A 21,658-nucleotide genomic window follows, 5' to 3' on the forward strand; every position below is an offset into this window, starting at 1 on the left:
CCGTATCCGTAACAAGTTACCACCTCTACCATGTATATATGACCATGTGCTGGGATGTGTTGATGAGCGACAATTTGATCTTGGAGCTGGACTATGAGCATGACTCAGTCTCAGCTAATATGCATGAAGAACTGATGATATTAGGGCCTCGACAATGGATGTCAGTCGAGGGGGAGTTCTGCTACCACAGCGAACACCCGGCACGGGCCTAAACCTTCACACGGTGCCCCTCTTTAAAACTAATTAGGCCTCTAACATCTGAAGGGAGGATGACGTGGCCACCGTGGTAATGCCAATCAACCGCAACCCTGTAAGCCCAGAGCCGCACTGGCTGGAGAGATGCAAGAGCGCGGGTGCATGTCCCGCTGTCAAGCCAACCCTTCCTTTTTCTTCTCACCACTACCTTTTTGGGATGACGAGCGCGATAGTGGCAACGCCAATGGTGACCTCCGTAAGCCCAGACGGGACTGGCCAGAGGACTGTGGGTTCAAGTCCCACCGTCACCCCAACCCTTCCTTCTTTTTCTCTTCTCCACTACCTTTTGGGTTGGTGAGGTGCAATAGTGGTAGCGCCAATGGTAGCCTCCATAAGTCCATGGGCAGGCCGGAGTGCAGGTTCAAGTCCTGCCATCACCCCAACACCCTTCCGATTCATCTTTCTCTCCACTACCTCTTAGTGACGAGGCGCGATAGTGGTAGCGCCAACGATAGCCCCATATGCCGACAAAAAGTTGACTGCAAGGAATGCAGGTTCAAGTCCTGCCGTCACCCCAACACTTTCATTTCTCTCCACTACCCTTTCTACCAAAGGCCTATCTGCCACATGCCTTTATTCAACAAGCATGAGCAAGATGCCACCAACACCCATCGCCTTTCGCTGCCACTGGAACATTCACCAGCCTACCATGACATAAACCCGTGAAAGCACCCTCCAACTCACCCACCCGCAAGAACCGCGCACTCAAACATTGACTTAACCATAGGCACACAGCAGCAAAACATGCGACCCCAACACTGGGGGTCGCGTGTCCTTTTCTTTGGCTCTATACAACCTCTCCCCACCTCCATTCTCCCTCACCTGTTGTTCAATCTCAGTGCAGGGGTCGCATGCCCCTTTATGTGTTATTGCTTCATCTCACTTTATTCTCCTTCACACCATTGATTACTCGATGTCTCATACTTCCTAGGTCACACAAATTTTTTTTTTCTTCACATCCTTATGTTCTCCAAACTTTTTTCACCCGAGTCACTATAGTACGGCATATGCCGATAGGCACGGTTACGTACTTTAAAATGAATACATCCATCCATCCATCCAACTGATGATATTACCTATGAGTATGACTAAAGGTAATATACATAGTGTGAGTTACAATGATAAAACAATAAGGGAATGTAGTAACTAACCTCAGTCTCAGCTAATATGCGTGAAGAACTGAGGGAAAAGGAAATGAATTCAAATGAATGAATATATCTGTGGACTGGCACGGGTTAGTCCGAAATAATATAAAAGAGGTCTTGTGACTAAGTAGTCACATGGTGGATTCTGGGCAAGTTGCTCTCCCAGAATGTTCCCATGCTAACACAACAATGTGGCTGTTCAGGTTAGCTCCATTGGAGTACCCTCATAGCACACAGTTCCTCCAACAGGATGGGCATGTCCCCCAGCTTTGATATCAATTAGGTTTCTGGGGCATCCTTCATTGTGAGCATGCATGACCCTGACAGGACCTCACCGCTTTCAGAGCTGTCCCTGACAAGCTCCAGCTCCTATGGGCATTGGGCCACAAATTGCAGGTTTGCCCCAAGTTGTGCTGGTGTTGCTTCTGCCCTTAACTGCGGTGCCAGGAGTTGCAACAGCACAGGTCGACCCCCAATTTCCTGAATGTCTGCCACTATATTGCCCTGAGTTTCCTCCTGTGCCTCAATCTGTGCCACAGGCTTACCATGGATCAGACCACAATGCACGCTGGCCGTCTCAATCCTATACTCCACTTCTGTCTGGTTTCCAGGCACCAGATGTTTTGCCTCCATCGAGATTTGAACACGGTACAGGGGATCACTTTCCCCATCTATTTCAGTAATCCCTTCAGCATGGATTCTACCTTTTGATTCTCATTCATTTTACATTTTACTTGCTTCGTTCTCTTTGCAATAATCAGCTTATATTCTCTTCCTAATTGCTTTCTTGACATGTAACATACTACTTGATCCTCCCCGTGATGTATATACTACTACAATGTATATAGGGTTTGCAAATGGAGTTAATCTACGTTCTTGAAGCATCGGAGAACGACTTCCACTCGTTTCCCATAGATCGGGTGCTCAGAAAAGGTGTTGAAACGTTTGAAAACATTTTGAAAACATTTTTGCAAATGTCACGAGGGAAACTGAATTAGAACAAAATGTTCTACGAGTTTGAAAACGTTTTATAGTATTTTGGGCCTGTTGGGTGAGTCGCAAAAGGTTCTACTTGTCAGACCTAACGAGGGGTGGGAATAGGGTGTCCAAGGTGGGACTGTGAGTGAAAGCTACTGAAGCGGGTTGCCATATTTGGAACGCCGTATTTACAAGAAAGGGTCTGGCATTTGGGGCAACTGCTGGTTGAGCCTGTTCTGAGCTGTTTCATAAAGGAGCCGTGATGTCTGATGCCGATGGTTGGTCACGAGTGATGGAGAAATTCCGTTTAACTGTTGCAGCCCATTCCCTTTCCTGGGCCTCTCTTTCCGCCTTTTCTCTCTGTTCCAACCGCTCAAGCGTTGCAAGACGATCCCGGATGGCCTCATCCCTTCTACGCTGAGCTTCTTCCGCAGGAGCAAGAACAGAGAACGAGCTGAGTGGTGTAGACATTCCACCAGCGGTCGTGTGTGTTGTCACGGAATGCATGGAGCCTTTTCTGTTGCGCTTTCGTGCACGCATCAGCTTCTCCGGGCGATATGGAATCCGTACGTGCTCATCTGTAGTGGAGTCCTCCTCATCCTCAGACGATCCTCCACCTTCATCGTCATAAGACGTGACGTTGCGTCCCTGTTCATTTGAATCGTTTGTTGAAGGCTTAGGTACTGTATCAAGGCGGACAGGGAGAATTGGCAAAGAAGGGTGTAGCATTCGGGGTGCTGCTGGTTGAGCCTGTTCTGAGCTGTTTCGTATGTGAGCCGTGATGTCTGATACCGATGGTTGCTCGCGAGCAATGGAGAGGTTCTGGCTGACTGATTTCAAGGTTGCCGCCCTTTCGCTTTCCTGGGCCTCTCTTTCCGCCCCCTCCCTCTGTTCCAGCCGCTCAAGCGTTGCAAGACGATCCTGGATGGCCTCATTCCTTCTACGCTGACCTTCTTCCGCAGGAGCAAGAACAGAGAACGAGCTGAGTGGTGTAGACATTCCACCAGCGGTCGTATGTGTTGTCACAGAATGCACGGAGTGGGGGTTGGGCTTTGGCAGTTTGCTCGGATCCTAGCCTTGGTCAGTAACTGGGCTCCACCAACACTGGCAGTGGGAAAATTAGAACTGACCTGTTCTATGCGACGGACGTTTTCCCAGACAGTTTGTCCCGACGCTTCACTGGGATGATTCGCCTGAGGGTGCATGAATGGTGAGTTCTCTGGAGGACCACGATCAAGTCGCACAGGGAAAATTGGCAAAGAAGGGTGTGGGATTCGGGGTCCTGGTTGAGCCTGTTCTGAGCTGTTTCGTATGCGAGCCGTGATGTCTGATACCGATGGTTGCTCGCGAGCGATGGAGAGGCTCTGTCTGACTGATTTCAAGGTTGCGGCCCTTTCCCTTTCCTGGGCCTCTCTTTCCGCCTTTTCTCTCTGTTCCAGCCGCTCAAGCGTTGCAAGACGATCCCGGATGGCCTCACCCCTTCTACGCTGAGCTTCTTCCGTAGGAGCAAGAACAGAGAACGAGCTGAGTGGTGTAGACGTTCCACCGGCGGTCGTGTGTGTTGTCATGGAGTGCACGGAGTGGGGGTGAGGCTTTGGCGGTTTGCTCGGATCCTGGCCTTGGTCAGTAACTGGATTCCACCAACCTGGCAGTGGGACAACTGACCTGTTCTATGCGACGGACATTTTCCCTGACAGTTTGTCCCGACGCTTCACTGGAAAGACTCGCCTGAGGGGGCACGAATGGTGAGTTCTCTGGAGGACCACGATCGAGGCGAACAGGGAGAATTGGCAAAGAAGGGTGTGGCATTTGGGGTGCTGCTGGTTGTGCCTGTTCTAAGCTGTTTCGTATGCGGGCCGTGATATCTGATACCGATGGTTGCTCGCGAGCGATGGAGACGTTCTGTCTGACTGATTTCAAGGTTGCGGCCCTTTCCCTTTCCTGGGCCTCTCTTTCCGCCTTTTCTCTCTGTTCCAGCCGCTCAAGCGTTGCAAGACGATCCCGGATGGCCTCATCCCTTCTACGCTGAGCTTCTTCCGCAGGCGCAAGAACAGAGAACGAGCTGAGTGGTGTAGACATTCCACCAGCGGTCGTGTGCGTTGTCACGAAATGCACTTTTCTATTGCGCTTTCGTGCATGCATCAGCTTTTTCGGGCGATATGGAATCCGTACGTGCTCATCTGTACTGGGGTCCTCCTCATCCTCAGACGATCCTCCACCTTCATCGTCATAAGACGTGACGTTGCATCGTTCATTTGAATCGTTTGTTGAAGCCTTCTTAGGTGCTGTATCAAGGCGGACAGGGAGAATTGGCAAAGAAAGGTATGGGATTCGGGGTGCTGCTGGTAGGCGAGCCGTAATGTCTGATACCGATGGTTGCTCGCGAACGATGGAGAGGTTCTGGTTGACTGATTTCAAGGTTGCGGCCCTTTCCCTTTCCTGAGCCTCTCTTTCCGCCTTTTCTCTCTGTTCCAGCCGCTCAAGCGTTGCAAGACGATCCCGGATGGCCTCATCCCTTCTACGCTGAGCTTCTTCCGCAGGAGCAAGAACAGAGAACGAGCTGGGTGGTGTAGACATTCCACCAGCGGTCGTGTGTGTTGTCACGAAATGCACTTTTCTATTGCGCTTTCGTGCATGCATCAGCTTTTTCGGGCGATATGGAATCCGTACGTGCTCGTCTGTAGTGGGGTCCTCCTCATCCTCAGACGATCCACCACCTTCGTCGTCATAAGACGTGATGTTGCGTCCCTGTTCATCTGAATCGTTTGCTGAAGGCTTCTTAGGTGCTGTGGCAGCAACAGTTGCGGGTATCGCAATTTGTGTCAATGGATCGGCTGGAGCAGCCTCAAGACGATCGAGTTCTACGTCTTTTTCCGCCAGCTTACGACGGGCTTCTGCTTCCTTCCGCCTTAACTCCTCTTCGGCTCTTAGACGCTCGTGACGTTCTCTCTCAAGCCGACTCCTAGGCAGCGCGGTCACAAGCTCGGGGGACACTTGTCGCTTCAGATCGCTAGGACCAGGGGAGGGGAACCGCGAAGTACGTGTGGTGCCGGGAGGCCCAAGACGAGATCCAGCCGAGTCACCGTGCTGATCGTGGTGAGTGTGGTTGCGAGCTTGGGAAGACTGTTGAGCAGTATTTGAGGGCGGCTCTACCGTCAGCTCCTTCACTTCCCGGGGTCCAGGTGTTGCCTTTGGCAATAGTAGCTTAGCCTGCTTCAGCATGGGAATTGTATTGTGAGCCTCAGGTGAAAGGGCAACAGGAACTACTTGTTCATCAACCTTCGTGGTCGTCTCCTTGGATGGCGTCACGGCGTTTGAACTGGCAGGGTCTCCATCCGGCATAAGGAATGGATTCACTGAGCTGTCGGTTGGAGGCAGTGCCAATGGGCGATTTGCTTCAGGGTCAGACACCTCAAGGATTGGGGATGAATCTGGCTCAACGCAGGCATCCATGAGCCATCGGAAAACCTCCCGCATAACTGGGCGTGCGTCAGGAGGACCCACACAACAATTGGATAGTATTTTCTCCACTGGAGAGGATTGCTCCCAGTTCCAAGGCGATAGACCGGATTCTAACGCCCTCCATAGCTGGGTGTCATTGGTGAGCAAAGGGAAGGGATTTTTGCTAAAAAGTATCTGCTCAAGTTTCAGTCAAGTGTAAGGATGTTATAATCGCGAATTACGCGAGCTCACCATGGCACAAGTACAGGCAAAGGAGTAAGTATCACCAGGTCTCGTTTTCTTACCACTCTCCAGAACTTCTGGAGCGCAATAGCGCAACGTAAATCCAGGTGCCGATGATGTAAACCCCGTTGTCAATCCGTCCGCTATCAAAGAGAAGCCAAAGTCGCATAACTTCGCATGCCCAGCATCACTGATTAATACGTTGAACTATACGGCACCAATCAGCCCATTCCAGCTTCGTAGAAACGCATCTTGGCTTACAGGCTTGAGATCGCCATGGACAACAACAGGGTCACGGTCGTGGAGGTAGGTCAGACCTCGGGCGACATCGAGAAGCTATTTTTCCCATGAGGCTATGAGATCAGTGTTACCGTAAGTACCGCTCACCAGGGCCAGCCGATTGCAGGATGGCTCGCAATGCAGATATTCAGCGAGATTTCCATTTGCACACCATTCGGACACTAATACTGCTTCTGGCACTCCACCACGATCTTCAATCGCAAAACCAATGAATCTCACGATATTTCCGTGGTCTAAATCCTTCCATATCTTCATCTCTCTCTTCAAGTGCTGATGCGGAAAAGGTGTCTTCTACGTTATCAATTCGATCGGAAAAGTCTCTCACCTTCATAGTTTTTCTTACCTGTTCTACGATAGGCGGCATGCTGCTCATGGGCGGTCTGAGAACTTTGTAGCAGACCTCAGGCTCAATGAAGGAGTGAAGTGAGACAGTCGACAAGCCAGTTGAAGAGAACCTACATTGACGGGAGCCTGAGTTCCAGATCGGTTCCATTTTGCGCGATAAACCTCGGAGTAGCCGCCTCGTGTGACTAGAGTCTTGGTACCAAACTGATGACTAAGGTTGGGGACATCGTAAATTGTAGATAAGGCTTCCATCACAACTGGCAAAATGGCATCCATGGCGGAATTGACTAGGGCCAGACGATGATCTGTGCGTGTGTAGATACACCAAAATGTGTGTACGATAAGGTGAAAGCAGGCTCCTTACAACACCCTATGCTACGACAGCTCTGAGGGCATTTCGATAGGAAGCAGACTAAGGCGCTATTGAGATGTTCTCGGGGCCTTACACTACCAGGTGGGGGGTCAGAACATCCGAGGCAAACCTAAAAGGCAACTATGTGCGCGCGCACCGGAACATGCATAGCCGTCGTTCGCTTCGGCAGCCATGTCACCTGTATTCTGACCACCTAATTAAGTACCAGATGCCGTTATATATATAGGCCCAGTAGGCCCAGAAATCGGATGAACGTTATGAAATTTTTTCAATGATTTGAACATTCTAAAACGTTCATTGTACACCTTCGCTGCCACACCAGAAACGCGAGAAGAGGAGGAAATCGTGTCAGGCCATGGTGCTTCTCATTTGAAGTGACTCCTGCCAGTGTTGCTGTACTGGGATTTGGTGTACCTGAACAAATTGTAATGCCTCAATTTCATCTTGTGTATGAGCGAAGGCGCGAAGGACGGCCCCGACAGGATGTCGAAGTCTCTTGATTAAAACGGACCGAAATACAAAAAGGAAGCGATGGGGCAGGCGGAGGGTAATGATGAAAACAGCTAAGAGTAACAGCAGACAAGAGCCAAGAAGAGGCAAAAGTGAAGTTACAAACACAAAGCATACACCAAAAAACGAAAAACGACCGTAAACATCCGGGTTCCAACTCGCGAAGGATAACCGAATACTCGCAACCCAACCAGATTTCCTATAACCAAACTGATAAGAAAATTAGTTCAACAGCGTGCGCGGACGTGAGAAAGAGAAAAAAGCTGTGGATCGAAAACAATCAAAAACGTGCAGCGGACGCAAGAGGTAGTAGCTGAGAAGCCGAAGCGTACTGCCGACGCAGATGAGAAGGCACGGAGGCCGAAGCGCTCAGCGGGCGCGCATAAAAGAAAGACACGTGAATATGGGCTTGACCTAGCAAGGGGCACGGCGGATGCCCAGAAGAAAAACCGAGGCGCTGAGGCCGGCACACACAAGTCATACAACCTCCATTAAATTTAAATGCATCGGGATGGTGGCACCGGAGTGACTTCGGAACCAGCCAAAAGCAGTTCACCTAAAAGAGTCTGTCGCCAACTCAATCAAGCGGTGCAGCTGGGCCGGTTTTCTAGCAGACATCATAACTAAAACACAACAAGCGCTCTGGAAACATCCCATCCAAGTCTTTCCAAGCCAGGCTTCACGGCGTCATCTACCATACCGCCAGGGCCGCATACCAAGACCATCGCATCATCGGATGGAGGAGGCATATGAGTTTCTAGCATCCCATCATTGACCCTTCCCGTACCGAAAGTCCATTGGGGTGATGGTCGACTAAGCGTATAGTGTATCTTGAGTCTCCTTCTAGAGATATCCCGGGCTTTATCGCCGTGCAGTTCATACCATGTGTCAAGCTCTCCCCAACATAATATGTCTGACTCCGTTCTGTTGACGTCGAGGAGGTAAAGATGGGTCTCTGAGTCTTCTCCGTCGTGCAGGACGCTCCGAAGGACCTGGAGTATTGGGGTGATTCCACTTCCTCCACAAATGAGACCCAGATGTCGTATTCCTGAGCGAGGGACGCCTTTCCATCTCAGGTTTCCCTTGCCTTCCCAGACGAAAGAGCCGAGAGGCCCTTTGAACTCTACAGTATCACCAACAACAAGCTCGTGGAAACCCACTGTCATCTTCCCACCGAGCGGGAACGCAGCACACGGTAGGTATAACCTTTAGTATCATGCAAGTCAGCCCTGATCCTTCGAGCCATTCCAGGTGACTCACTTGATCAGTAAATCAATATGACCATGCTCGTCTTGTTGTGAGACGGGAGTGTACGCTCGCTGGACGACCTCCCCAGTCGCCTTCCTTCGCAATCGAACAAACACGTGTTGACCGACAGGCAATCCCAATGGCTGTTCTGGAGATGGGAGCGCAAAACGGTAGATGAAGGAATCGTGCGAGACGCTGGTAATCTTGACGAGGTGGGCAGCCTTCCATTTTCGTCGATCCAAAAATACAGACGAGGGTCCACCAGAGTCGTCTCTCGATTGTTCGGCCCCGTCAGCTTGAAGTTTCCCGATATGGAACTATAAGGGAAGCGAGTTAGTCCCGAGCGTTACAACATTCATTTACATAATACAAACCTTCCTCAACTTGGTTCTGGCATCGTCAGAGTGAATGGCAACGAAATCTTCTGTGGCGTCTGCTTCGCCTGAGGCCAACCAAATCGAGTCTGCACCTCCTGGATGCTCGTCAAGGAAACCTGTCCCATCGTAGACATTCCCTTCCACGATAAAGAGGGCTTCTTTCCTTCGCCCCTGGTCAGCGAGCAGTATTCAGTCATTGAAATGACTCGATTGACTTCGGGGTTGGTCATGCTGGCGGGTTCGGGCTTTTTGGGAGGTTCGACGTGATTATTTTTCTGTTTGGAAGCACTGAATTCCGGTGTTAAAGGATCCAAGCCCGTATTTTTCATTCGCTGCGGCGTAGTGAGCTTTTTTTTTTTTCCGGCAAAGAATGATTCATACTTGCCTCCATCCATCCTCCAGGAGTAACGCCGGCTAATGTCGGATGCTCAAAGCGTAAAATATCGGCACCGTCCTTGACATCGTGGCGGACAGCAACGCGGAACCACCAGTTGCTAAAATCATGCCACCTCGGCTTAGGAAAAAAACCCTTTCAATGATGATAGGAGGAGCTCACTTCATCATTCCGGTGGCACTGCGGGACGACCGTGAGTTCTGGCTTCGGTACGCGGGAATAATTCAAACTTACGTCCAGTACATGTCTTGTGGCTGAATTCCGAGACCTTGGTCCATAGCCCTGACCATTATCACATCACTCTTCGAGAGCTCATCGACGGATACGGTATACTTCCAGAAACACCAGCAGCTACCCAGAATGTTCCAAAAGAGGAAAGAGTTATGTGCAAAGATTGACTCACAAACTGGTGTCACGCTCAGTCAAGTCCAGCGTTCCGTAATACCTGCTCTCAAGTGCCACCATTCGGTACAGATCCTCTGGATACACTCTAAAATCGTCGTTACGTTAGTAGGCCATTCGGTACGAAATGGATCGGGAATCGTTACATGTCGCTGATCTTCCACGAGTTGCCGTTGTCCAGCGAGATCTCCACTCGCGTGACTCTTCGTCCCCTCCGGAGTAAGCATACCCTCTGATGTCGTACGATGCTGTCGGCTTGGAGAGGTCCACTATTTCGTTGTGGCTGGGCTGAGCTATAGCGCTGTTGACGTTGAGATCGCTGATTAAGTAATTCCTGTCGTACCACCAGTGCTTTTCGTCGCGGGCTTGTTGGGCAGTCACTTGCGTGGGCAGTATCCTATTGTCGAAGAAGTGAAGCTGTAGTAGGATATTGTAGGTGAGGCTCTATCTAATTCTTGCTATGACACTGAAGCAAACCTACGTGATGCTGAGACTCTTTGTCGCTCACCACGATGCTCCTTAGCCATTTGACCGATCTCCCGCCGATCTGACCCGGAATGACCATCCTCAAAGGGAACCCATGATCCGGTGATAACGCTTTCCCGTTCATTCCCCACACAATCATCATCCCTTTCTCAATGTTTGCAGCATCTCTCAGTGTCTGAGACGTTCCGTACGGTCCGTGGGGCAAATCGGTATCGGCCCCTTCAAATACGACATGCTTTGCCATGGGGCGGAAAGGGCGCACGTATTTGAGGACGTCGGCGAGGTAAACGCCCGTGAAGAGCGCAGTGGAGACAGCAGCTGGACCCCAGTTAAATCCAACGCTCTTCTGGACAATGTTCTGCTCTTTCCGTCTGTTTCCTGCACAGACCAGCGTGACGGGGAGAGTCACGGTCCGAAATTTTCTCTTCAGATCGTCGATCGAAAACTCGACTTCACGCTCGACCAATCCATGAATACGTAATCTCCAATTCGCGGCCCGATCAGCGTCTACGTAAGGGACAGCTCCATGGTTTCGTACGTAAAAGAGGGAGGTGGGAGTAAGAAAGCCTGCAGCGAAGAGCTTGTCGAGTCGCGCTTCAGAGTTGAATGGATGTTTCCCCGTGAGTCGAACCATGCTGGGCTCACGACGAACCCACCTATCCGGGGTGTTGGCATCGGCGTCGTCCACCTCCAAAGGAACTGCGGGATGGGGGATGGGGGAAAGTCCGTATGCAGCAAAGTCGATAACGTCGGCGCTAACGGATAGGGATTTTCCTTCACTCTCGAACCAATCAGAGTTCTCGCTTATCGGAGAGGAAGGAGTAGAGAAGGGAGATGTATCTGGGGTAATGCTCAGATATTCGGAGCTCGTTGAGCTCGTGGATTGGGTGTCCCAAGACATGTGGAACGCGTAGGAATCTGAAAGGTGGTGGTGGGTCAAATTGGGGGCGGTTTTTCCTGCGAGCGACCTCTCTGGGAGGGGAGCGGGCTGGGATAGGCTAACTATAGAATTTTTGTTCCAACAGCCCGGGGAACATTTCGAGACGTATTGAACATCTCCATCCCAGGGACAATCTTACGATACGGCTCCACTGCTAAAGCAACTATAACAGGAATATGGGGCTTCTTATCAACGGTGAAAGACCCAGGCTTTGAAACAAGGCTATATGGCATTATTCCTTTTTCTCTTGGACTTATCATCATTTCCGTTATATGAGCGATTAAATTTGTTGAAATGGAGCTCAACAAATTAGACCCCGGCTGATAAGGAGAAAGGACGTGGAAACAGACGTACGTACAAGTCCCTGGTCATCCTTTAACAAGGAAATGCAGGACACAAGGAAAAACGTGTAAGTCTGTGAGTAACTGCCAAATTGAAATATACCACCCGTGTGAGGGGTGCCATTTGCGGTTGACCTATCAGCGGCGTGAGATTATTACGACGTTCTACAAATCCCAGAATGGACAATGGCTACTTATGGAATATTTTCAACTGTGGAAAATCGCGGTTTGAAACCCAAGGGACCCCCTTTCCGAAGTGGTAATGAGGCTGATAAGGGCGAAAGCGCCCAAGTGCAAGTGAGTGAGGAACCAGTGGTCTAAGGATGACAATTGCCGATGACAATACCGATCAAGAAATTCAGCCACTTTCGGCTTCGGCATGGCGTTCGTCAGCAACACTCTTGTCATCCCGATGTTGTTATCTCATGCAACAACCAGTTTATGTAATCGCAAAACAACAGATCGACCTCGTGGATTGTCTTTCTTCTCTCACTCAACTGGAACTGAATACTCGTGTGTGATCTCGGGGAGGGGGGCATATTCATTGGAACAAGGTCCCCCCCCCCCCCCTCTGGAGTTCTCCAAAGCCCTCCACAGCCCTCCACAGCACCTGAAGCGCCCGTCTGGTTTTTCTGGTTTTCGTGATAAGTTTCAGCTGGTAAAGAAAGAACATGGGAAAAAAACAAATGCTCCATGTAAAATCCCAGGGCCAAGGACATCACCCCGATAACCGCCGAAGGGACGAGCCCACAGGTTCAGCAACCCAACGGCGGAGGTGATCTATACATAATTTCGAAAATTAATCTTTCGACGTCGCCAACGCTCCGAGTCCCTCCTCCAGCAGTACCCCATTCACTGATGGTGCGATCAGTTGTTCCTACACAGTTCTTGTCGAAAACGCCATCGTCCACGCCTGACCTACGAACCAACATATGACGTCCTATGCTGGTGCATTTCAATTACATTATGTATACACAGGGGACAAACGTTCCCCTAGGAATGCCAACAAAGGAATCGGACAGTGTATAAACCCCCAATGGAATGGATTGTACAAGCAGTCCAGATGGAGTGGCGCCGAGTATGAGAAGCCGAGCCAATCGACTAACGGTCCAGTTATCATAGGCACAAGCGACGATGTTATAATTCCCTCCAGAGAATGTCAGAAAAACCGAAGCAAGTTGGCCATCGGGAGTTGGAAAACCAACTTGTGCAGATGTTCAACAGATTGGCCGGGCAGGGTGTGCGACGATCGACAAAAGATACGTTATAGTAACAACTGAGTGGAGAGAAGGCGAACCAATGACAAGAATACGACATGAAGGGCAATCCATGATCTAAGAAGTGTCTATGAACATAGCGTTGGGCCACGGATCGGGGGTTGGTACTCACAAATGGAAGTTGAGAGCGTAGGGCCACTTCAGATTGAAGATCGGGATGGAATGGTTTTTCCAATCTAATTTTCCGCGTTCCCAGATGCTCTTGATCGTGGAAGGGGGAGGGCCTTGTGGGGTTTGTGATGTCCCTGAAGCGATATCGAGTACAAATCTCTGGGACTAAAATACTGTCTCTTTGCCCCCCTTCTGAGGGAGAGCCAAGGGGGGGGGCAAGAAGGTATAAAGGAAAGCTGAAGGATGCGAGGAGAAGTGTTGTAATGTGGTCTTCATAACCAGCCATCCATTGATCGCCTTCATTGACCGATGAAGGCGATTAGGCAAACGTCCGGGGATACTATCTGGCTTGAAGACAATCAGATCTGATTCCAAAAAATCGACAAGGCACAAGTTCATCCAAAGGTCATCGAAAAGCTCGGCATAGGAACCGGGCACACACTACCCCGCGTGGCAGTGCAGCTATCCCCGAGGCAAACGGAGCCAAGCAAGCGCCGCAATTCGGGTCCACACCCACCCCAAGCCGCATTTGCAGAAGACATTTTCCATTTTTGGTATATCAGGTTACTTAATCAGAAATCTTGGTTTGGAGAAAAATACAATCGTTGTTCCGTTGCTCCAGGATTCTGCGGTTATGTAGCTCCCATTCGTTCTTATGTACATATATCCAATGACGTTGCGCTTCTCCAATATTCCTTAGCCGAACACGAGGGAAATTACAACATTTACATATGTATGGCTGAACAAGGCAAAATTGGCGGGCCTCGGCAATTCCTGCTATTCGACATCACTGGGGAATAGTTGCCGTTAATTCCGGATTTTTTACAGTAGCACAAATTTTCTTGAAATTAGGCATTTCCCATTCTCACTCTTAAATAACAAAGGGTGCGATCGTTCAAACTGATATTCCCGCTACTCCGTAGCGAGTCCTGCAAAATTTTTGGCCCCCGACTCAATTGCCCTATGCACAAGGGCCCCCATTTTCCCAATACATATGCTTCTTTCCTTTTACTCCCAACTGTCTTCAAGGTGAGAGGAGTAACGGGATCTGCCACGACAGGCGGCAGATCCCGATTTGAAACTCTTGGAGTTACCCCAATCACGATCATTTCGCTGATGCGGTTAGACCCTTGGATCGACATTAGCCCAAAGGAACTCTGTACGTCCAAGTCTCTGGGGCGACCCGGCAGCAACCCCCAACGTCATCTGTGGCCACAGGCTTCCATCGGGATCTCGACGAAGACACATAGAACGTCATGATAACGGTTCCCAGGGCCCCTTAATTGTATAATGGCGAATCGCGACGATTCATTCTTATCGCAAAATGAAGGGAGATGTCCGAGGATGAGCCCTTGCTGAACGAGGCCTTATCATCAGAGAGGAATATAGCCAAGCTGGAGAGATCCAAGGATTTGGACCCTCACCATTAATGCCGATCGACAAAGAAAGGCTTTCCCTCGGCCGTGGCGACCATACCGCGCGCCTAAGGATTTTGACGCACACGACCCTCCGGGAGCCGATCACGAAATAAAGGCTCAAAATTGAAGGGTGTTGTTTGATCCACGTGAAAATTCGGGGGGGCCGACGGAATGATGAAATTATGGCCCCATTTGTCCTATAAGTAAGGTGCGGGGCCTTATCACCATCGCGAGTTGGGGTTAACTAACTGGTTATACATAAGTGGGGAAGCCTTGTGACGCTTACATAAGCAATACTCATCTCGATCATGGGGAGGGCTGTACTATGGTATTTCGAATTCCAGCTAGTGCTTCTTTCTGTCCCTCAATGTCCATACACTGGCAAGGCCCCATGTATTTGGAGTGAAGGTATTAGAGGAGCTAAAAAACTGCTGACCTTAAAAAATGCGTATTTACACTTGCTTGAGTGAGAAACTGCAAGGAAGAACGAGGGGAACGGGGTGGGCTTACCTCCCCGCAACGTTGCGCTACTGGCATGGCCTGAACATCCTAAGGGGAGTGGCGAGTGCCGAGAACGCATGCGGGTTCTTTCCCAGTGAACGACCGTAATTTGTTCTCGCTCAAGCCCGATGTAGGAAAGCATTTCATTGATGAGCAGTCCAAAGGGTGTATCGCAGTGGAAGTAGCCATTGCTACAGACTCGAAGCAGGAAGTGATGAGAAGCGGTGCAGGGCAGATTATTTCATCAACATCAACGTCATTAGCCGGTTCAGGGCGATAGGGCTGTGATGGACAGGTAATCCACCAATCGAAAATAATCTGACTTTGAGACCCTCCCTGGCAAGTTCCTGCCATATTTATCGAGAAGAACAATTGATTCAATTTGATTCTGATTCATACCAAGCGCCCCAGCTTCGGGTCCTTCCGACAACCACATGTAACTGGTTGAATCAAAACTGCGAAGAGAACATTCTGCTCCAGGCCCTATAGGTGAATTCGTGTGCGATTGCAAACTTCTTAGTATAACTGCATGGCTATAATCTCGGCTTTGCAGCTGAAATGCATATTTTGCTCTTGGGATATCCATCGCAACACCATTCATATCGACGCCCTGGTGGAAAATGAGACAATTTTCATCACCCTGGAAATTCATGGAGGGTTTTCCAACATCGAGCCCCCCCTTTGGCACGAAGACGTCCAAACCACTTTGGGGCGGCAGTGCATACGGCCGGGTTTTCGGCGTTGTCTCTGTCGGGGGGGCTTCCATAAAAAAACTTCCCAAATCTCGATGAAGAGCACCTCCACCAAATGGAGGGGACAATTCATTCGGCTTATCAGTGCCTAGGCACGAATTTTTTTTTTTCGTGTCCCCTTTGTCCTATCCGCGTATTGTTTAAAGCTCAGATAAGACGACGAATTTGAGATCTCGGGTTTATGCAAGGATCATCAATTATCGCACCGGCCTCTTGAGCTCTGCCTTGAAACATCGGCTCGAACAGCCCCGCGCGTGCAAAAATCTTTTGGGAGACATGGTTTTCGAGAGGAAGACGATCTTTGTCGCCGGCCTTGGCATGGTGGGCATTGGTAAGTGACAGCACCTGAGCTTTCCGCACGGACAACATTCTGACATCGCCTCTGATGATAGCTTTCATCGAGAAGTTGCTCAATCTAGATGAACAATGCAGGTACGAGGTGATAACGTGTGGAGAGGAGGCTCATTTAGCGTACAATCGTGTTGCGCTCACAGAGTACGTGACTGTCAAGCGGCGTAGGCCCGTGAGAACTCATTACGTTTTGATCAGGTATTTTCAACATCGATCCGTCGAGAAGCTGTACCTCAATTCTCCCGAGTGGTATCGCCAACAAGACCCGTCTCGTTTCGTGTTCTACACGGGTAGGCACACAAGCGACCCATCAATCACATTCTCAGGCTAATTCGATGATCCAAATATCCAAGGCGAGAAAGTCATTTCAATTGATCCCGAGGCTAAGGTTGCTACGACCGACAATGACAAGAGGATCTTTTACGACTACTGTGTAATCGCAACAGGCTCAAATGCTGCCCTCCCTCCGTATATCCGCCCTGAACGCGCTCAAAGAATTCGAGGCGTTTTCGTTTACCGAAATCTCTCAGATCTTGATGACCTCATTGCATACTCTCAAACAGAGGGCGTGAAAGGAGGTCGGGGATCGTTATTGGAGGCGGTTTACTTGGACTCGAAGCTGCCAAAGCCGTCTACGACCTCCCCGATATCAAGGATGTTTGTATCGTGAACCGCCAAGCGTATCCTCTCTCTCGACAGCTCGATGCGGATGCAGGGGAGCTCGTGTTGCATCGTATCGAGGCTCTTGGGGTTAAAGTCTTCACAAATGCAGCAGTGAAAGAAATATTGACGATCCCTGCTCCGAAAGGCGATGCCGAACTGGATGACGGCAAGGAAGACCTTTTTACTGGCATCGAGTTCAACGACGGAACGGTCCTCGACTGTCAACTGATTATCTTCGCGATCGGTATAACCCCGAGAGACGAGCTGGCGAGGCCTCTGGCATAACCTGCCATCCCAAGGGAGGAATTTCAATTGGTGACAATCTCATGACAAGCGCTCAAGACGTGTACGCGATCGGTGAATGTGCCAACTGGAGAGGTCATACCTACGGTCTGATTGGACCAGGGGGTAATTTATCCATTCGCTCTCCCAGCGTTATCCCCTGACTAACCTCCCCCACGCTGCAATTATAGTTGAGATGGCGGACATACTCTCTTTCAATCTTACACAGACTCAGACAGAACTCGGTTCCTTCAAAGCTCGCAAAATGAACGACCCCGATTTGTCCACTAAGCTCAAGCTCATGGGGGTGGATGTAGCCTCCTTTGGAGACTTCTTCGCCGATAAACGGTCCAAAGAGCGTATCGCTGCGGAAACGGCTGCGACTACACATGCAGCCAGACTCAAAGCGGCGGCCGAGACCCAATCCCATTGTATCGGAAGTGTGAAGGCCAATGGGGAAGTGGAAAAGAGAAGGCAAAGGGCATTCGAGGAGCGGCTAGACGAACCCATCAAATGCTTGACGTATAAGGATCCTTTCGCTTCTGTCTACAAAAAGTGACGGCAAAAATATATTTGAGTGGCGCTTGACTCATTTTCTCCATTTAGGTACATCTTCAGCGCGGATGGGAAGCATCTACTTGGAGGTATGATGATCGGTGACGTGAGCGATTACGTCAAGCTCGTCGGCATCGTCAAGAAGAAGGTTTGTTTACGATGACTGATCTAGTCAGAAAAATTGCTGAAAAAGAGGATCGTTCCAGAAACCATTGGAGGTATCCCCTTCGGAGTTTATCGTTGGTCGTCCCAAAAACGGGGAAGATGATGGAGGTGATTTGGACGATGACACTCAAGTTTGCTCCTGCCACGTGCGTACCTTTCCGAACCGCCATTCATCCGCGATTTCAGATATTTATATTTTATAGAACGTCACGAAAGCAGATATCATTGGTGCCGTCAAGGGTGGCATCGGTAACATCGGAGATCTTAAAGCGAAGACGAAGGCTGGGACTGGATGCGGTGGGTGCATCCCATTGGTAACGAATATTTTCAAGGTATGCGGGACATATGAATATGAGGAACCCCAAAGGCTCATCTTACTTTTGGGTTGATTTCTAGGCCGAGCTCAAGAAAGCTGGTGTGGAGACAAACAACAACGTTTGCCAACACTTCAACATGTCTCGCGCTGAACTCTTTAATGTCATCAAGTTTGTCTTATCCCCGTTTCGATATGCATAGTCTGGGTACTGACCAGCCGCCGTTAGGATAAAACAGCTGAAGGACTTCCCGACCGTCATGAGTACCCTTGGCATGAACAAGAACGCCATAGGTTGCGAGCTCTGCAAGCCCGCTGTCGGATCCATCCTCAGTTCACTCTACAATGAGCACATCATAAAGCCTATCCATAATCAGAACCAGGATACGAATGACAAGTAAGCGGGTTTTCATGACGGGCCGTCGATCGACTCTGAAGCATGAGCTCTATCGTTCTAGGTATCTCGCAAACATCCAACGAAACGGTCTGTTTCGTCGTAAATCCGGTGGCTTCGGCTGGGCTAATATCCTTTTTTTAGGGACCTTCTCGGTTGTCCCTCGAATATCAGGAGGGGAAATTACTCCTGACGGTCTCATAGTTATAGGTCAGGTGGCAAAGAAATGTAAGCGCCTATTTCGTTCGAACTTCCCTGAGAGAGTACTGATGGCTCGCCGCCGATAGATGGCCTGTACACCAAGATCACAGGAGGGTGAATACAAATCCGTCTGGGTATCTGCTCTCTTTCTCACTCACTTTTATCCCAGGCAGCGCATCGATATGTTTGGGGCGCAGAAGCAAGATCTTCCCAGCATATGGGTAAGCGGGCAAATGATTTCTTTTGTCAGCGCCATTCAATCTTTCATGGCCATCTCTTGGGTCATTAGAGCGAGCTCGTTGAAGCTGGGTTCCAAAGTGGACACGCTTATGGAAAATCGCTTCGCACCGTTAAGTCGTGCGTTGGGACCACATGGTGCCGTTATGGAGTTGGGGATTCAGTTGGGCGTAAGCAGTCGGCACCGGCCTGAGCGATATTCATGTGAATGCTTTTTGGATAGTGGCAGTTCAGCTTGAAGAGCGGTACAAGTCGATCCGAGCGCCCCATAAGATCAAGGGCGGAGTGAGCGGCTGCGTGCGCGAATGTGCGGAAGCGCAATCAAAAGATTTTGGGCTCATTGCCACCGACAAGGGTTGGAATTGTAAGCTTCGGTTTTCTAGCCCCAGGTTGTAGCGTTCATATTGGATTTGCAGTGTTCATAGCTGGCAACGGGGGAGCGAACCCTCGTCACGCTACTCTCTTTGCCACAGATGTTCCACCCTCTCGAGTGGTGAGGCTCATTGACAGGTTTCTGATGTACTACATTCGTACCGCCGATAAGCTGCAACGGACAGCCCGGTGGGTAGAGAATTATGAAGGCGGTATTGAGGTGAGAATGGTCTGCATGTGGCCAGCACCGCAGCCGCGAGCTGACAACCAATTTCAGAGGCTGAAGAAGGTTCTTATCGATGATGAGCTGGGAATATGTGGCGACCTAGAGCGTGAAATGGACGCATTAATAGGAACCTACGAATGCGAGTGGACTGAAGTTGTACGCAATCCTGAACGGCAGAAAATATTCCGTCAATTCGTGAACACGGTATGGTGATTCTCATGCTCTGTGATACTTCGATATGAATCGCTCTCCTAGGATGAAACACGGCTGGGTATCGAGACAATTGTCGAGCGGGAACAAAAGGTGAATTTACATTGCCTCAATTAATTGTGATCCTGCTAGCATGAGGATTCACACACATGTCTTCCATAGCGGCCGGCTGACTGGCCCAAGGAGTTTCCCGGCGTCCACATCACTGAAAATGATATAGGGGTAGCTCGAGCGGATTGGAAATGGCGTCCGCTCGCCCAAGTGTCGGATCTTGCCCCATCAGACGACCATTCTACGTAAGGACTCCATGTGGGGACTTGACACATAGCCAAGCTCGATATACTGACCTCCACGCACCTAGCTCTGCGACTGTTAAGTATGGGGACTCCCAGTTGGCAATCTTCCATGTGCCTAAGCGAGGATACTACGCAACGCAACAGGTACGCAATTTTTGCGTTCTTTAACTGCGGTGGCTCACTTTATACTTCACTTGACACATGCAGATGTGCCCTCACAAGCGAGCGTTCGTACTGGACCATGGCCTTGTGGGTGATGACAGTAACGGGAACGTCTACGTGTCATGTCCCCTTCATAAGCGGAATTTCAACTTAAGTAGTGGCGAGTGCTTAAACGATACGAACTTTGGAATCCTAGCCTTCGACGTGGTAGAAGAAGATGGACTTTTGCTTGTTAAACTGCCGGAAGAAAACGAGTTGGACCAAGCAATTGGAACAAGCAAGTGGATGGTGAGCAATTTTACTTACACAGGCGAAACGTACTTGACCGATTTGATGGACCGACTTAGGTTCGGAACGCAACTGCAGAAGCGTTCGGCAGAGGCGGTGGGACACAAATTGAAATCGTAGGGCCAGATGGCCGTATCAAGGAAGGCCACCAATCAACGTCATCATGCTCGACCGGGGGTGCTACCGCCGGCTGCGGCAATCATGGGAACTCCAGCCTTGAATGGTGATTTGACGTTGTGCATTAATATTATACGTTAGCACTTTACGACAATGTTATTCACCATGATCATCGCAGATTTGAAATGGGCTACATAATAGGACTCAATCAAATTTGCTCAGAATGCTGTCAATAATTTGTTTTGAATTCTGTCAAAGATGTATATTTGTTGACGGCATGACAGCTTAACTTGACACAGAAGAGAAGGCAAGTTACTCATGCTGCCACGCAGTACTCCAAAAGGCTTGCTGATGGATAAGATTGGCACCTGCCCTTTTTACTACATCGAGCAAATTAATATTCCCCTGTCAGCCTACCGATGTGAAGGAATGCGGGGCAGGTTGCGCAAGCTCAATGGCTTCGAACAACCACCATCTCAAGTCTCAGTGGTCAGTGGTCCTGCGATGGTGTCTGGGTTTGACATATCTTCGTACTCGCTATCTGTGAGCAATTGTAAGATGGTGAACGCCAATGCCAAATCCTGATTATAGTGCTCGTTCCCGATGTGTTTCCGAGGCGATTCGTTGACGGTGCCAGTGAATATCATCCAAGGTCATATGCCAACCAATTGGTATATTGATGCACGGGAGTGGTTTTCCGCGGTAGGACTCTATCTATGGCAAGGGTAGAATGTGATGAGGATTCCGTTGGCTCGAAAGCCGAGGGAGAAGAGGATTGATGAGGCCCCTTCCTTTCGTTCCGATAAAGATTGTTTGGACGGGAATTCGGAGTAAGTAGGGCCTCTCGCGACTTTCACCACTCATGCCTGACAATTGTGGGGTCGAAAACGTCGCAATCCGTATCCAGAGAGGGTGCTTGTACAATGACATGCCACGGCGGCTGGTCCCTGTAGATGCAAGATGCGCACGGAAAGCTGTTCTTCTTGTGC

At 49.8% G+C, this 21,658-nt stretch overlaps 7 protein-coding genes across 7 annotated transcripts; 2 read left to right on the forward strand and 5 right to left on the reverse strand.

Moving 5' to 3' along the window:
• Positions 1 to 2,159: 2,159 nt before the first annotated feature.
• On the reverse strand, positions 2,160 to 6,074 carry EI90DRAFT_3067984 (uncharacterized protein; the record flags this gene model as incomplete). The annotated part of the gene is made up of 4 exons (XM_039061063.1): positions 2,160 to 3,428; positions 3,482 to 3,991; positions 4,044 to 6,014; positions 6,072 to 6,074. The coding sequence occupies 4 exons, from the start codon at positions 6,072 to 6,074 to the stop codon at positions 2,625 to 2,627; spliced, it is 3,288 nt and encodes a 1,095-aa protein (XP_038913306.1). The 3' UTR covers positions 2,160 to 2,624.
• Positions 5,950 to 6,995, reverse strand: EI90DRAFT_1817123 (kinase-like domain-containing protein). Its single transcript, XM_039052222.1, has 5 exons — positions 6,822 to 6,995; positions 6,688 to 6,749; positions 6,450 to 6,632; positions 6,324 to 6,398; positions 5,950 to 6,269 (listed from the first exon to the last, which is right to left on the reverse strand). The coding sequence occupies exons 1-5, from the start codon at positions 6,853 to 6,855 to the stop codon at positions 6,045 to 6,047; spliced, it is 579 nt and encodes a 192-aa protein (XP_038913307.1). The 5' UTR covers positions 6,856 to 6,995; the 3' UTR covers positions 5,950 to 6,044.
• Positions 6,996 to 7,787: 792 nt separating this feature from the next.
• EI90DRAFT_3225200 (uncharacterized protein) lies at positions 7,788 to 11,398 on the reverse strand (the record flags this gene model as incomplete). Its single annotated transcript, XM_039066480.1, has 12 exons — positions 7,788 to 8,796; positions 8,851 to 9,155; positions 9,213 to 9,386; positions 9,422 to 9,547; positions 9,601 to 9,709; positions 9,772 to 9,789; positions 9,844 to 9,960; positions 10,013 to 10,099; positions 10,158 to 10,223; positions 10,256 to 10,428; positions 10,493 to 11,252; positions 11,286 to 11,398. 12 exons carry the CDS (start codon positions 11,396 to 11,398, stop codon positions 8,214 to 8,216), a joined length of 2,631 nt encoding a protein of 876 aa, XP_038913308.1. The 3' UTR covers positions 7,788 to 8,213.
• Positions 11,399 to 12,424: 1,026 nt separating this feature from the next.
• Positions 12,425 to 13,037, reverse strand: EI90DRAFT_3068000 (uncharacterized protein). The gene is made up of 2 exons (XM_039061064.1): positions 12,984 to 13,037; positions 12,425 to 12,925 (listed from the first exon to the last, which is right to left on the reverse strand). Exon 2 carries the CDS (start codon positions 12,708 to 12,710, stop codon positions 12,534 to 12,536), a length of 177 nt encoding a protein of 58 aa, XP_038913309.1. The 5' UTR covers positions 12,711 to 12,925; positions 12,984 to 13,037; the 3' UTR covers positions 12,425 to 12,533.
• On the reverse strand, positions 12,813 to 13,593 carry EI90DRAFT_1817065 (uncharacterized protein). The gene has a single exon (XM_039052221.1). The coding sequence runs from the start codon at positions 13,450 to 13,452 to the stop codon at positions 12,916 to 12,918; it is 537 nt and encodes a 178-aa protein (XP_038913310.1). The 5' UTR covers positions 13,453 to 13,593; the 3' UTR covers positions 12,813 to 12,915.
• Positions 13,594 to 14,085: 492 nt separating this feature from the next.
• On the forward strand, positions 14,086 to 14,756 carry EI90DRAFT_3068008 (uncharacterized protein). Its single transcript, XM_039061065.1, has 2 exons — positions 14,086 to 14,419; positions 14,569 to 14,756. The coding sequence occupies exons 1-2, from the start codon at positions 14,130 to 14,132 to the stop codon at positions 14,594 to 14,596; spliced, it is 318 nt and encodes a 105-aa protein (XP_038913311.1). The 5' UTR covers positions 14,086 to 14,129; the 3' UTR covers positions 14,597 to 14,756.
• A 921-nt stretch (positions 14,757 to 15,677) lies between these two features.
• Positions 15,678 to 20,866, forward strand: EI90DRAFT_3068013 (nitrite reductase). Its single transcript, XM_039061066.1, has 25 exons — positions 15,678 to 16,168; positions 16,230 to 16,332; positions 16,387 to 16,478; positions 16,542 to 16,766; positions 16,787 to 17,095; positions 17,116 to 17,259; positions 17,325 to 17,688; positions 17,740 to 17,836; positions 17,895 to 17,999; positions 18,057 to 18,185; positions 18,250 to 18,338; positions 18,396 to 18,563; positions 18,625 to 18,650; positions 18,705 to 18,788; positions 18,848 to 18,875; positions 18,931 to 18,982; positions 19,051 to 19,168; positions 19,222 to 19,362; positions 19,415 to 19,590; positions 19,648 to 19,800; positions 19,852 to 19,899; positions 19,969 to 20,102; positions 20,168 to 20,246; positions 20,310 to 20,552; positions 20,612 to 20,866. The coding sequence occupies exons 1-25, from the start codon at positions 16,114 to 16,116 to the stop codon at positions 20,777 to 20,779; spliced, it is 3,330 nt and encodes a 1,109-aa protein (XP_038913312.1). The 5' UTR covers positions 15,678 to 16,113; the 3' UTR covers positions 20,780 to 20,866.
• The last annotated feature ends 792 nt before the right edge of the window (positions 20,867 to 21,658 follow it).

Source organism: Cantharellus anzutake, assembly GCF_015039405.1.
Source record: "Cantharellus anzutake strain C23 chromosome Unknown EI90scaffold_42, whole genome shotgun sequence".
Classification (NCBI taxonomy): domain Eukaryota; kingdom Fungi; phylum Basidiomycota; class Agaricomycetes; order Cantharellales; family Hydnaceae; genus Cantharellus; species Cantharellus anzutake.

Coding starts and splice junctions, on each gene's coding strand:
- EI90DRAFT_1817123 (XM_039052222.1), bottom strand. CDS start 6,855: ATGGAACCGATCTGGAACTCAGGCTCCCGTCAAT. Junction 6,633..6,687: donor AGGTAAGAAAAACTATGAAG/GTGAGAGACTTT, acceptor TTTCCGCATCAG/CACTTGAAGAGAGAGATGAA. Junction 6,399..6,449: donor CCTGCAATCGGCTGGCCCTG/GTGAGCGGTACT, acceptor TGGGAAAAATAG/CTTCTCGATGTCGCCCGAGG.
- EI90DRAFT_3068008 (XM_039061065.1), top strand. CDS start 14,130: ATGCACAAGGGCCCCCATTTTCCCAATACATATGCTTCTTTCCTTTTA. Junction 14,420..14,568: donor TCGACGAAGACACATAGAAC/GTCATGATAACG, acceptor CAAGCTGGAGAG/ATCCAAGGATTTGGACCCTC.
- EI90DRAFT_1817065 (XM_039052221.1), bottom strand. CDS start 13,452: ATGGCTGGTTATGAAGACCACATTACAACACTTCTCCTCGCATCCTTC.
- EI90DRAFT_3068000 (XM_039061064.1), bottom strand. CDS start 12,710: ATGTTGGTTCGTAGGTCAGGCGTGGACGATGGCGTTTTCGACAAGAAC.
- EI90DRAFT_3068013 (XM_039061066.1), top strand. CDS start 16,114: ATGGTTTTCGAGAGGAAGACGATCTTTGTCGCCGGCCTTGGCATGGTG. Junction 17,689..17,739: donor TTCGCTTCTGTCTACAAAAA/GTGACGGCAAAA, acceptor TTCTCCATTTAG/GTACATCTTCAGCGCGGATG. Junction 20,103..20,167: donor CCATCAGACGACCATTCTAC/GTAAGGACTCCA, acceptor CCACGCACCTAG/CTCTGCGACTGTTAAGTATG.